Below are 12,841 nucleotides of genomic sequence, written 5' to 3' on the forward strand. Positions count from 1 at the left end.
AATACTTATTTATACTTTTAAAAAAAAAATATGTAGACACAAACCACCAGACAACATATTTTTGTTGTTAAACAGAAGCCACTGTCTACTTGGCTCTTTATAAAACATTAAGTCTCTTCAAGTGGGCACGTTATAGCCTAGTTTTAACAGGTAATACAGAGAACACCGATTAAATGTATATTAATATTAAAAAATTCAAAACCAAGTTTTTAGAATTAACGTAGCATTTCCAGAAGGCTAGAGCTGAATTCTCCTTTCTGTTACTTCCACTGCACTGGAGTAATGAGTGTACCTTGTTCTCTTTACTTCAAGGACATGATCTCAGTAGCTTAAGTGAGATCTGAAAGAAATGTCAGCAAAAACCAAAATGCAAAAGACAGTATTTCCTCAGTTCTGTTTTTATTAATTAGATGTTAATTCTTTTAATAACATAAGAAAATAAGAAAGTTATATAATTAATGTACACTAAAAGCCCAAGAGAGGTTCTATACAATAATTTATATGTATTAAATAAATACAAAATAATAGCAGCCTTCTAGAATGCAGGCTACGTATAGGTTTACTTCGGCTTGAAGTACCCTGGTCTTTAGTACACCTACAGGAACAGATTTGCTCCACAGGTGTTTTAAAGAGGCATATCTATAAGATACATATAGAAGTGTCTAAGATTAGAAGGGGAAATATAGAATACATTTTACCATGGTCTCCACATATCTAATGATCCCATACTAGGGTTATTATGAGAAAAATTTGGCCGCAGGATCTGGCTGGAAGGTGGCACATCAGGCTGACTAAAGAGAGATAGTGGTTGTGGTTGAAATGAATTTTTCAAAGCTTGTTTTTCCTCCACAGAGTACAACAGGTCCCGAGCTGGACTTGACCCTGAGGTATTCCCCTTATTGCAGATAGGGGATTTCTGCACTGTATGGGACTGGTGAGCAGGAGGCGAGGACCTTAAGGCTGCTTTGCAGGTCTCCTCGCTGGATCTGGGTAAGGATTTCAGGAGATGATTTAATAACCGTGCCCCAAGAGTCTTGTCCATCCATTCACAGGTCAGGAGAAGGTTGTGAACCTCATGCATACACTGAATATATCCAGTGCTGTACCTCTGCTGAGCTTCGAGACCCACTTTAGAATCTGCTGCATTAGAACAGGAAATAATTCATGTCATTTAAGTGCACAGGGCTAGAAGTACATTATGTTTGACTAAACAAGCATTCACAAAGTTCATAATATATTGCCTCTTCTGGAAAAGTCCTATAGAACTTAACTGAGAATGATAGCCTTGGTCACTATATAACAGCTAGGGCTTGAAACCATCCTGTGTGATTCCATAACAGGGTTAGCATTCTAGTCTGGATTCTATAGGATGGTTTAAAAATTCTACAGAAAGAATCTCTCTTGAATTCTATAGCTTTTAAATTGAATTGCTATAAAGCCCTATTGATTAAATCGCTAAGCAATTCTTTAGGGCTTTTCCATAAGGATCATTATGGTTGAAAAAATAAAATCAGGCAATAAAAAGTTTGTCACAACTTCATTTAATAAAGGAGGATACCTCAATTCTGATTTCATTGCTGTTATAAATTGTGGCACAAGGCTAAAGTGAAAGAGAACATTGTTGGGGAATGCTTAACCCGTCTACTGAAGGGCATTGATTTTAGATCCCCCTCTAGTGGCAAAGAGTAGAAACTAGACGATATGCCAGTAATAGACGTATGTGACATCAGGTTTTAAAGAGGTTTTTGCAAAAAAATTACTTGATTAAAAATGCAGCTCTCCCCCACCCCACCCCCCAAGATTGGAAATAAATTCCACATCTGAAAGATGCAGTGAATGAAAGAAAAATGCAAAAACAAGAACTCACCCATGATCTTGTTGTTTTGGATATTCTGGAGATGTTTTACTGTCATTTCAAGGATATCTGCTTTTTCAAGTTTAGATTGCTATTTTTAAAAAAAAGGTAAGTAGTTCAGTAAAAAAGAAATGTTTTGTATGATGCTGGGCTTGGTTTTTTAGAAAATGAAAGCGGGGTGGGGGAAGGAGGAGACAAGAATAACTCAACACTTACATCCAAACAAAATGCACCAACGACTGCTTCCTTCAGTTGCTCCAAGCAGTTGTTAATCCTTTCCCTTCGCTTTCGCTCAATCAGAGGCTTTCTTAACTGAAAGGAAGATATTAAAAAAGAAAATAGGATTTACGAGGCGGAATGTCAAGGTTTTATCACAATACAATCTGCTCCCATTGCGCTCCCTGGCAGAACTCCCATTGTGGACAGCGTCAGGGATAGATTGGGCCCCTCATTTTTAATCCTTAAGAGCCACATTCTGTATGTGGCATCAGAGGATCCAAGGGTGATGTGGTACAAAGTAGGAAACATTATATGCCCTATAATCTCATTACCGCTCTGCCAGTTTAGCGCTTTCTTACACATATTAAGCTTGAGTCTATTCTCCTTAAACTGGTGTACATTAGAAGTAATTTAACTGAAGTCAGCAGAGATACACCAACGTAAAACCAGTGTAAAGTGAGAGGAAAATGCAGCTAAGAGTGTTAAAAACACCCTGTAAACTCCTTTATAATGAAAGGAATTATTTTTGGTCTATCATTTTTGCAATTGTGAAGCACCATCTACAGTGAGTGTTGTCTAAATAATAGTCCATACACTTATGTGCAGTATCCATACCCTACACATGTCAGGGTAGGTGTAAATCTGTACATAAAATGACCTACCTTCCTTTCCTCTTTGGTGTTGGAAAGTTTCTGCACATTGCTGGCCATAGCCGTGGCAGTCATTATAATCCAGCTTGTCTGCCCCTAAATGCTGGGAAGCAAGGGGGAAAGAAAGCACTTGGGTAACCGGCTGTTCCTTTTTCAGAAGGGTTCTTTGCTTCTCTTGCCTCTCCCCTGTAAGGCTGCCTGTATTTATAGCCCAGAATTAACATGTGAATGAGGGCATTCCTTGGCTGGACCTCTTTTCCCACATGAGGGGTCGAGACCAGAGGCTTGTGGCCATCAATCAAGGCTGACAGGTCACTGCTTCTTTTCAATGGCCAACTTGCCCCCCCAAACAGCGACAGATGTCCTGCCTACAAATCTTTGCTCTGCACAAAGCTTTTGTTAAGAAAAGGAGACTCAGAATGGGAGTACTGAGCAGATCACATGGCTCCTTGCTCAATTTACACAGATTCCCAGGGAGCAACAATCGGCTGTAACCGGCTGAATTACACCTGGGAGAATTTCTTCTAAGTTTCTGGGCTTTTTAAATAAAAGTTGTTATCATATTGAACTGATTCCACGTTTTACTTGAGATATGAACCTCTCCTGCTTTAAATCCAAACGAAGGCTTTGAAACACAAAACAGTCTCCACTGTTAGAAATAATAATGTGATCCAGTGGTTATTTTATGTATCTCACAAATATCATAACAAGGCATCGTTACCTTAAACTCCGCTGACGATAGACTGTTATGGAAACTATGTATTTACATATATGAAAATCCCTCATGGAATAGTCCTGCATTATGTAATATGGGTAAAACCAATGGCATTCAAGAGAAGTGTAATCCAGCTGTATAAAAGTATTCTAAAAAGTTTATAGAACAGAAAATAACCCTTTCTATTTTTTTTTAATTATCCTATAGAGTTTAATATTTCAACTATTTATAGACCTTTTCTACAGAACTGTTTGGGTTTCATGCCTATTAAATTCCACCGGACTTTTTCATAAGGGTATCTTTTCTGACTACACTATTGAAAATTTTATTTTTCATCTTCTGAAATACTAATGCAAAAGCATGTGGCTATTTAGGGAACACTTAGACATATCTCTTCACTATATGTTTATATTTTACCTTTATACTTTTTTTTTTTTTTAAGGAAAATCTTGGGGGTTTCATGAACATGCTCTTCTTTTCTGATTGTTTTGCTAATAAGCAGGATTTGCTAGTATCCTGTTGAGTCTGATAGATTATCTCTTTTAAATAGGTGTTGAATGTATCACTTTATTTTAGCAGACAGGAACGTCTTGGGTAGCTTCAGAAGAACTAAAAGCTTCTCCCCCTTCCACTGTAAGGTCTTCCCATACTTCCCCAACCGCACAACTACACAATGATGTCACTAAGTGCTAGGCTCCCGCAAAGGGGGAGGAGGGTGTCACAGACCCCTGAGAACAAAATACACGCTTCTTCTCTCTCTTATAAACAATACATGTGTGTATGATTTTATATATGTACATATACACACTATACAGTGTATCTAGATACTCTATTTACAGCTCTGCTTTGTGCATGTGCATGCATTGGAGCTGTATCTACAAAAGTGTTCTACCCCTGAAGGCTCTTAGTTTATCAAAACTCAGCGAGCCTGTCAGATTATTTCGTGATGAAAGGAGTGCCCTGCTTAATAAAGGACTGTGGTGACATCACTCTGTGGGAAAGTGGGACATTGTTATGCATTTTTCTCTGATATACAAGAGAGGGTATGTGTTGAAATGGGCACCAGGATGCATTTTTTAATACCAAATAAGGGTGACCACCTAACTCTGCGAGGGTAGCAGTGAAAGGTGGATTATTCCAGTAATCCCTATCAACAGAAAGTAAAAGGGTGTTACACTGCCCTCTGATGAGATACTCCTGTTAGGTCCTCAGTACTGCCATCCCCAAGTATTCAAAATCATGAGCCAGGTCCTCCAAACTATGAGGATGGGTCCCTGGTTTGAGAGTTTTCAGGGCTCACATTTCCAAGCTTTTCTCCATGGTCAGGAGAACTAGAAACTTACCTAAAAAAAAAAAAAAGCTGAGATTCTGACATAAGTGTATAATCCCAGGAGCTGGGGCTTTAAGAACGACAACATGTGTCATGAAACTTGCAATAAAACCCTAAGGGCTGTCAGCACTGGAGTCTGGTGGAGGAGCTACTTGGATAGCAGCTATAAGGTTCATTCTTGACCATCAGTTACAGTGTTGTAGTATGATTAAGCCCCAGAAGGTCATGTACCCTTCTGCAACAGAGTGTATTTCTCCTAGGAAAGGCTGACCCAATGTCTGGGGAAGAGAAGGGATCTGCCCTCCCTCTCTCTTTTCCCCGTTCTGTCTCCTAAGCTGGTTGGGGAGGCATTGCAGAGCTGTTGGGGGGGGGGGGAACTCGTGTAAATGAAGTTGAAGGACATCAAGCTGCTCAGTTCCTATTCCAACCCCCTCACCGTTGCAGGGAGTGGGAGTTAACACTGACCTCACCCTGTACTGCCTTACCTGATTCCCTCAAGGAGAGCAGAAGGGACTAGACTTTCCTGAAATTTTATTAAAGATATAACCAGATTGAGAGGATGAGAGAGGGCTGCTGCCTCTCCCCTGTCCTCAATCTGACTGCCTTTGGAGGGGTTCTCTGCAATCCAGTGCTGCTTTGGTCATCTTTTCCTGGATGAGCTCCATTTATTTGGTGATATAAATGAGCACCATTGATCTTTGGCCATGTGGTCACTTTAAGTCTTTTCCCTATCCGACTATCATACTCATTCCTTGCTCCACCCCTTTCCAGTGTTGTCCTCCTGTGCTGGATCCAAACCCCCAGAACTCGAGGGTGTCCCCAATCCAAATCTGTTTCTGGCTCTTGCAATTTGAGTGCCTTTCTAATCATAAACACACTTCCAGTTGCTGACAGTGCATCATCAATTCCCTCATCCTTCCCTCGTCACTTTCATGCCATAGCCAGTGCGAAGTACAGGGCTCTTGTACAAATAGCCCTGGCCTCCCATGCATCTCCTGTGATCTGTCAGGTTTGAGGAGGAGCCTTATGGCACAACAAGGGGGAAACTAGAAGAGGATCTTCCCAGAGATTTCCTGTAGGGATCCAGGCTCAGTAAGGAGGATCAGGAATGAGAATGCATGAGTCCTGAAGTTGCCTCATGTGACACATTAACAGGAGAGTGAAAAGCTGTAGGACAGGTCTGTCCCCTGTTCCCCTCCAATATCCCACACCCACTGTGATTGCACCTGTGCTTTCAATGCTGTCACTCTGAATCTTCTAGTTTCTGTGGCCTTTAATTACATCCCCAGGACCAAACCTCCCAAGAAAGTGATTTATTTTCAAGATTAAAACCTCTTACTGTCACAGCATGGTTACAGAGTACTTACGGTCAGTGACAAAACAGATCCAAGAAAGGCTGAACTCTGCCTCTTCTTCCTTCTCACCCCTGCCCCTTGCTGCCCTCTTTTCCATGGCATGGGTGACCATACCCAATACTGTCAACCCCTGGCATTCAAACCTCTGGGGTCAGACTCCACAAAATCCCGAGATTGGCCTAACAATGATTAGTCTCCTTGTTTTTCACCTGCCTTTTTATATTGGAGCCTTTAGAGGGAAGTGTCCCCCCTCCTGAATCATTTCAGGCTCTGAGCTAGATCTCAAATGCACACACAGAAACGCAGGTCACCCTGCTGGCTGCTTGGAGGGGATTCCCTCATCCTCTCCTGTCCCCTGGAGAGTTGCCATTATATCCAGCTCCATCCCCCTCCCTCTTAGCACTATCTCATCCCACTGCCTGTCCTGCACAGGTTTATGTGCCCCTTACAACCTCCCCACAGTCTCCTGTGCCCCACCAGCTCCCTGTATTTTTCCTCCCATTCCTGAGGGGTCAGAGTATGGAGTTGTATTGACTAGGTGGGTTATGGACTCATTAGACTACTTGTACAATGTCATTGCCTGACCTATTATGCCAAATTTTGACCTCAAATAATGGCTGATGCGAAACGCACACATTTTATGTGATGGGCGTGAAACAGATGCAAGAAATGCTTATTATTCATTATAGCAATAAGTCTGGAACAAACGGGCGGTGGGACATTTCAGACATCCTAAAGAAACTTCCTCGGATATGGGACATCATATGAAACACTGGGACTGTCCCAGAAAAATATCATCTCTTAACTTCTAATGGTGCCATAATTTTTGCAGCTGTAGCCACAACAGGGCATGAAAATATGAATATTTTCCCATTCAAATATAGCGATTTACCTACATGTTTCTGTATATTGCTATCGTCACTAGCTATATTTCAATCTATCTCTTCCTTCAATTTGAAAATCTTTCCAACAGTGGTACCAGCCAGGAAGGCAAAGTCTGGAAAACTGATATACTGCTCCCTTGTAAGCAGGAAAGAGATGCTTGTAAAATGACAGTTATACTATTATAGGCAGGTGCTATCCAAAGATAAAACGTGCTTAATCATGTGCTTGTAGCCAGGCTTGGGTCAGAGACTAATGTGGGATTTTCAACAACACTTAGCACTGGCCTGACTCTGCTCCTGTTGAAGTCCATGTGAGTTTTACCAGGCTGCTTTTAGATCCAAATGGTGGGTTTTGAACATGGAAATGGATTAGCCCACACATACAGCAGATGCAATAAATGAGGCCCATGGAAAAGGTCACCCAGAATGTTATCTGACAATTTGGGGCCATATCTGTTCCTCTTGTAACTCCTATGATGTATATGTTTTTCTGTTGGAGTGAGTTCGGCCCATTGTTTTGTGCAGTGTGCTTTGAAGAGTGAGATCTAATATTTTCATCTCATATACCACAGCATTTGCAAATGACTTATGTTTTTGGTAGGAGCATTTCAAAATTGGTTTGTAAGACAGCATCCAAAATGTCCAGAAGGGCAGCTTTAGCTGTGAACAGTTCTTTGGCATTTCTCATTCAGGGCTCAAGCCTTTATTTTAGAATCAAAGAGCTGTGATGGCTAAGAAGTAACCCTTCATTCAGGGACATCTGTGCTTGGGATTGCCTGGGAAATATGCGGGCAAATGCAAATGCTATAGTATTAAAGACAGTATTTTGCAATTTGCTTTTTTACTTTTACATTGCACGCTGCCAGATCTGACTGAAAAGGTAGATTCTCCAGATTAGGCAAAGCCTGCCTTTCCACCTCACTTTCCCAAAAAGCAAGGGGCAGCTTAGCTTTGACTGCTCTTTTTTTTTTGCTATTTGTCTACATTTCACACTCTTTCGCAAGAAAGCAACTTTTAACATCTGTTCCCGCACTTTTTAAGACAGAAAGAAAGGGTCTTGAAAATGGAAAAAGTGTGGCAGATGTTGGCAGATTCCCTCCAAGGCAGATGTCTTGCTCTGAAAAAAGTTTCTTTAAGAATTCATGGTCACAGCCCCTCTTTGACTTAGGACACGCGACTGCCTAGTGAATGAAGGGACGTGGGAAAACTCTATAGAACAAAAGAGCTTATTCAAACAAACCTAATAGCCATGAACAATCTAATAAGCAGCAGAGAAATGGACAGCAAGCCTATAATGGCATAAGGGGAAGGTTTTTAACCCTTTCTACTTTCCTGGGGTAAAACAAGGGCCTGATCCAAAGCTCACTGAAATCAGTGGAAAAACTCCCACTGACTTCTATGGTCTATGGATCAGGTACTAACTGAGGCCACGTCTATACGACGCGCCATATCGGCGCGTTACAATCGATTGCTCGGGGATCGATATATCGCGTCTCATCTAGATGCGATATATCGATCCCTGAGCGCGCTTACATCGATTCCGGAACTCCACCAAAACCAACGGAGTTCTGGAATCGACATGGCGAGCCGCGCACATCGATCCTGCGCGGTGAAGACGGGTGAGTAGATCGATTTTAGATAATCGATTTCAGCTACGCTATTCTCGTAGCTGAAATTGCGTATCTAAAATCGATTTTTGCGTGTCGTGTAGACCTGGCCTAAGAAATGAATTCCAGCGACAGCTCCCTTGCATGATGTGAGATGTTGTAATGTGTAGCCAAATGAGAGAACCATGGCTCAGTAAGGTGTCCTTTCTTTCTCTTCCATTTCAGGTATCATTCAGCTGCCTATATGACTCTCTGCTGGTCCATGTTCTCAGTTATCACCAGCTATTGAGAACTTGGTGCTGAGCAAGAAGTTGTCTTCTAGAAGATGTTTCACAGAGTGGTTTTAGTTTGTGATTAGAACTGTAGATACACAGACATGAGCAGGGACAGGTCTCAGGAAAGAGTGCGTTTCGCTTTATGATGCACTGATTTGTGACAGGCTGTAAGTGTAAATTAAATACCTTGTGATCATTGTGTCCAATAGGCTGCCTGGGCCACCCACCTATCAGATTGCAGGGTGGGCTGGAGGAGTCCAAGCCATGAGGAAATCCAAGCATTCTTGTTGCTTCCTTAGGTCGCTGGATGTGCCATAATCAATGATGTCAGTGTCCAGATGGTGAAGCCTGGTGGTTATACTTAAGCAATGGTCTTAGTTTGCTATTAGTACAACAGCTTGTTCAAAAGAGGTCACTGCGGAGGGCTTGCTTTTCATAGTGCGGTGTTTGAGGTGAAGATATTGGTGATGAAGAACTTTTATTTCTCCAGAATAGTTCTCCAGTATCAGCTGTTTAGGTAAGCTTTTCTCTACTCAGCTGGGTTATATGATTTACCCAAGGCGATATGGTGAGTGGTTGGTTTGGTGTGGATTCGAACCCTACTCATTCACAGCCCTCTGCGGTAATCTCTGGAGCATAGTGCACCCCAGTGACAATGTTTATTTTAAGGAAAGCACTGTGCAAAACTGCAGCATGGGAGTGTGTAGTCACAGAGTACTGTATTTCTGCTACTCAATAGAGACACTATTCCACATCTGACGTCTCATACAGACATGACATTTTGCTTGTCAGAGTAATCACAGGCACTATACAATTCTGTACATGTCTGATCCATGTCACCACACCTTCAGCCACTCCTCCTATGTTCCCCAGAATCTGTTTGCAGAGTCTCAGGGTGTTTCAGCTGGAATCGGTTCTGTGGTGTATGGGATGCTCCTGGCACCAGACTTGTCGATACCTGAGCAAAGTAATTTCATTGGAAGTCTGAAGATGGACTGGGTGCAGGCTGATAATTTCCCCCAAAGATCTGCTGGTGACTCTTAGCAGCGGGCGGGGTGGAGGGAAGCAGTTGTCAAACAGTATAAAACCCAGTGATCTCCTTATAGCATTCATAAAGTGAAAGGAATGGAGTTTCTTTGCATTTGACAATTGTAGAGGGACATGATCCAGTGATCTGAGCACCCCAGTTGGAAACAGGAAGGTGTGAGTTCTAATTCTGGCTCTGACACAAGACTCTCACTATGGCCTTGGACAAATCAGATAGGCCAACATTTTCAATCTCAGGTTCCAAAGCAGGTTACCTAAGCAAAGAAGCCTTATTTCCACTGGTGCTAGGCATCTTCCACTTCTTATCTGAAAAATCAGGCTGCTTATTTCAGTATCTAAATATGAATTTGGGAGACTAACTTTAGACAAGTTTGAAAACATTGGCCTTCATTTCACAGTCTTTGTATTCCCATCTGTAAAATGAGGATAATTAACAGAAGAGATATAAGGGATCGTTTTTAAATGCTAAGTATTATTAAAACATACCAATGTACATCTATTTCAGAAATGATTGATCCAGTTCCCTCTTATTTCTGAGCATGAATGAAATTCTCAAACATATCCAACTATTAAGGGCTTTGAGTTAGACTCAATTACTTTCTCTGTGCGCTCCTTTTCTATTTCTGTATTTGAAATTACACTTGTGCCCATCTCAGTGTAGCAACTACTGTATTCAAAGAGAGATTTGCATAGATAACATTGATAAATTATGTTGTATTAATTAGAGCAGGCATGATTACTGAGAAGTTTCATTTAGTACAGACTTCTTCCATAGGAATAGATCTTACAATCTTAGTATCATCATGCTTTACTCATTAGTTGCCCAAACATACTAACAGACTCTACTGGGACTGGTGTCATGGTGTGTTACATTTTATTTAACCCTCTTGGGAGGAGATGAGAGGTTCAAAACTCGTCTGTTTTAGCACTATATCTCACTGTTCCAATGTGCATCCAAAAGCTAGCTTGAACTGACATGCCTTGCTACAAAGCAGTGAAGGGTTAAACCCTGGGAAGCTGATGGGGACTGAGGCAGGTGGCAGGCTGTCTTTGCACAAGGCTTATTCTGTTTCAAGGCATGGAATCTGTCAGGGTAGTAAACAGACCCGTAAATCAAAATTCTTAACAGAGCCATAGCACAGTACTTCTCAGTGGATCCTCCGAGGATGTGTTTGCACAAAGTGAAAGGGCTTCTGTGCAGCACTAAGCAGATTTAAAGGGTGATCAAGCAGGCCGAGCAGGAGGCTCTGAGCTATAGGGTTATGATAACATCTGGACAAACAAGAACACTAGGCCCTTTCAAAGAAAAATCATGTGAGAAGAGAAGTAATGAGAGGATCTTTCCTAAACTATGAGCCTTTAGAGAGGAGGGAAAGTGTGGTTTGAGCAACTGGAAGTTTGAAGACTTCTTCCTACTTCTTCTTCTCAGAATGTCTCCCCACTGGAGGAAAAAAGGGCGTGCTTTGGCCTTGTGGTAGCTAACACATGCTAACCAACACATGTTAAAAGCCTAGTGAAGACGCCTTACCTGAAGGATTTATTCTTGCACTGGTGCTGGGCACAGCTCAAAAACCAAGAGGAGACTGCTTGTTCCTCCCCAATTATTACTCTTTTGCCAAATAACTGAGAATGTTTTGGGTTTGGATTTTTTGTTGTTGAAAATATGAAAAAAAAAAGTGGGAAACTTAGATGAAAATGAGAAGAAAATTCCCTGTAAAAAATACTTGGTATTTTACCCCAGCTTTGTGGATTACACGCCCAGAACACAGTGTCTGTTTCAGCTGCCTTAAGTAGGCAGCTGAGAAATCTCCCTATGTAGAGGAAGCCCAAAGTGATGTAAAGCCAATGTTTTGTCAAAGCATGAACTTCATCAGAATCAGAAGGGTAGCCATGTTAGTCTGTATCTACAAAAACAACAAGGAGTCCAGTGGCACCTTAAAGACTAACAGATTTATTTGGGCATAAACTTTCATGGGTAAAAACCCCACTTCTGAAGAAGTTTTTTACCCAAAAGCTTATGCCCAAATAAATCTTTTAGTCTTTAAAGTGCCCCGGACTCCTCATTGTCTTCATTAGAATGTGTCCTTGTGCCACTGCCTATGTGCAAACTCCCTGTCAGAACACGCCATTATCTGCCTGTGGGCATTGGGAAAGTGATGCTGCCCTTGCCCTCATCTGTCCTTTTCCCACAGTTTTGGGGTGTGTGTGTGCGCGTGTGTTTCATTTTGCCAAGTGCACTGAGAGGGGAGATATATCAACAGCCAGATTCACTCTTTGCTCTCCTGGGGTTCTGCAACAGATTAGAGCTGTTATAGATGAAGCTGAAACCTCCCCACTCCCGCCCAAAAATAATCCACCCCTTTCTGTTTGCCCATCAGCACAGAGGTTGTGTCTGGGTGGAACAGGGCATACGCTCCAGACCATTCCAAGACAGCCTTGAAGCTGCTCTGAGTTTCACTTAAGTGAGTCTGGGGGAAGAAGCCCCACTCCAGTTCAGAGAGCTGCTTCAGTGCACACGAGGGTCTGTCCCATAGGTTTGTTTATAAATCTACTGTATTTGTGATTCACAATGCCCACTAAAGGCTTGTGGAAAAAGCCCGCAGTAGCTGGTATGCACTAGCTACTCTGCACTAACTCCCTGTGTGGACACGCCTACTGTGCACTGAAAATACTTTTGTATGAATTAGTGTAATGCACTTTGGAAGTATATTTAGCTAAACTGGCTGAGAGCATTCTCAGTGCACAGTAAGTGTCCAAACAGAGAGTTAGGGCGGAGTAGTTACATTCACACCCTAGCATTACATTCACACACTAACCTCCCTGTGTAGACAAGACCTAAAATACAGTTCAGAGATGTATCTTTCTTCGACCAAACTCCGACCTGTTATGTGTCGTGAGTATAAT

General features: G+C 41.9%; 1 protein-coding gene across 1 annotated transcript; it reads right to left on the reverse strand.

Annotated features, from left to right (window-relative positions):
• Positions 1–463: 463 nt before the first annotated feature.
• Positions 464–3,042, reverse strand: LOC116819512 (transcription factor HES-1-like). The gene is made up of 4 exons (XM_032771297.1): positions 2,737–3,042; positions 2,072–2,167; positions 1,868–1,946; positions 464–1,140 (listed from the first exon to the last, which is right to left on the reverse strand). Exons 1-4 carry the CDS (start codon positions 2,797–2,799, stop codon positions 695–697), a joined length of 684 nt encoding a protein of 227 aa, XP_032627188.1. The 5' UTR covers positions 2,800–3,042; the 3' UTR covers positions 464–694.
• Between the last annotated feature and the right edge of the window lie 9,799 nt (positions 3,043–12,841).

Source organism: Chelonoidis abingdonii, chromosome 8, assembly GCF_003597395.2.
Source record: "Chelonoidis abingdonii isolate Lonesome George chromosome 8, CheloAbing_2.0, whole genome shotgun sequence".
Taxonomy (NCBI): domain Eukaryota; kingdom Metazoa; phylum Chordata; order Testudines; family Testudinidae; genus Chelonoidis; species Chelonoidis abingdonii.

Bases quoted from the DNA above. Each gene is read 5' to 3' on its own strand.
- LOC116819512 (XM_032771297.1), bottom strand. From the start codon at position 2,799: ATGACTGCCACGGCTATGGCCAGCAATGTGCAGAAACTTTCCAACACC. The intron at 2,168-2,736 runs GTAGGTCATTTT...TCTTCCTTTCAG, and splicing joins ACACCAAAGAGGAAAGGAAG to TTAAGAAAGCCTCTGATTGA. The intron at 1,947-2,071 runs GTAAGTGTTGAG...TTTTAAAAATAG, and splicing joins TTGGTGCATTTTGTTTGGAT to CAATCTAAACTTGAAAAAGC.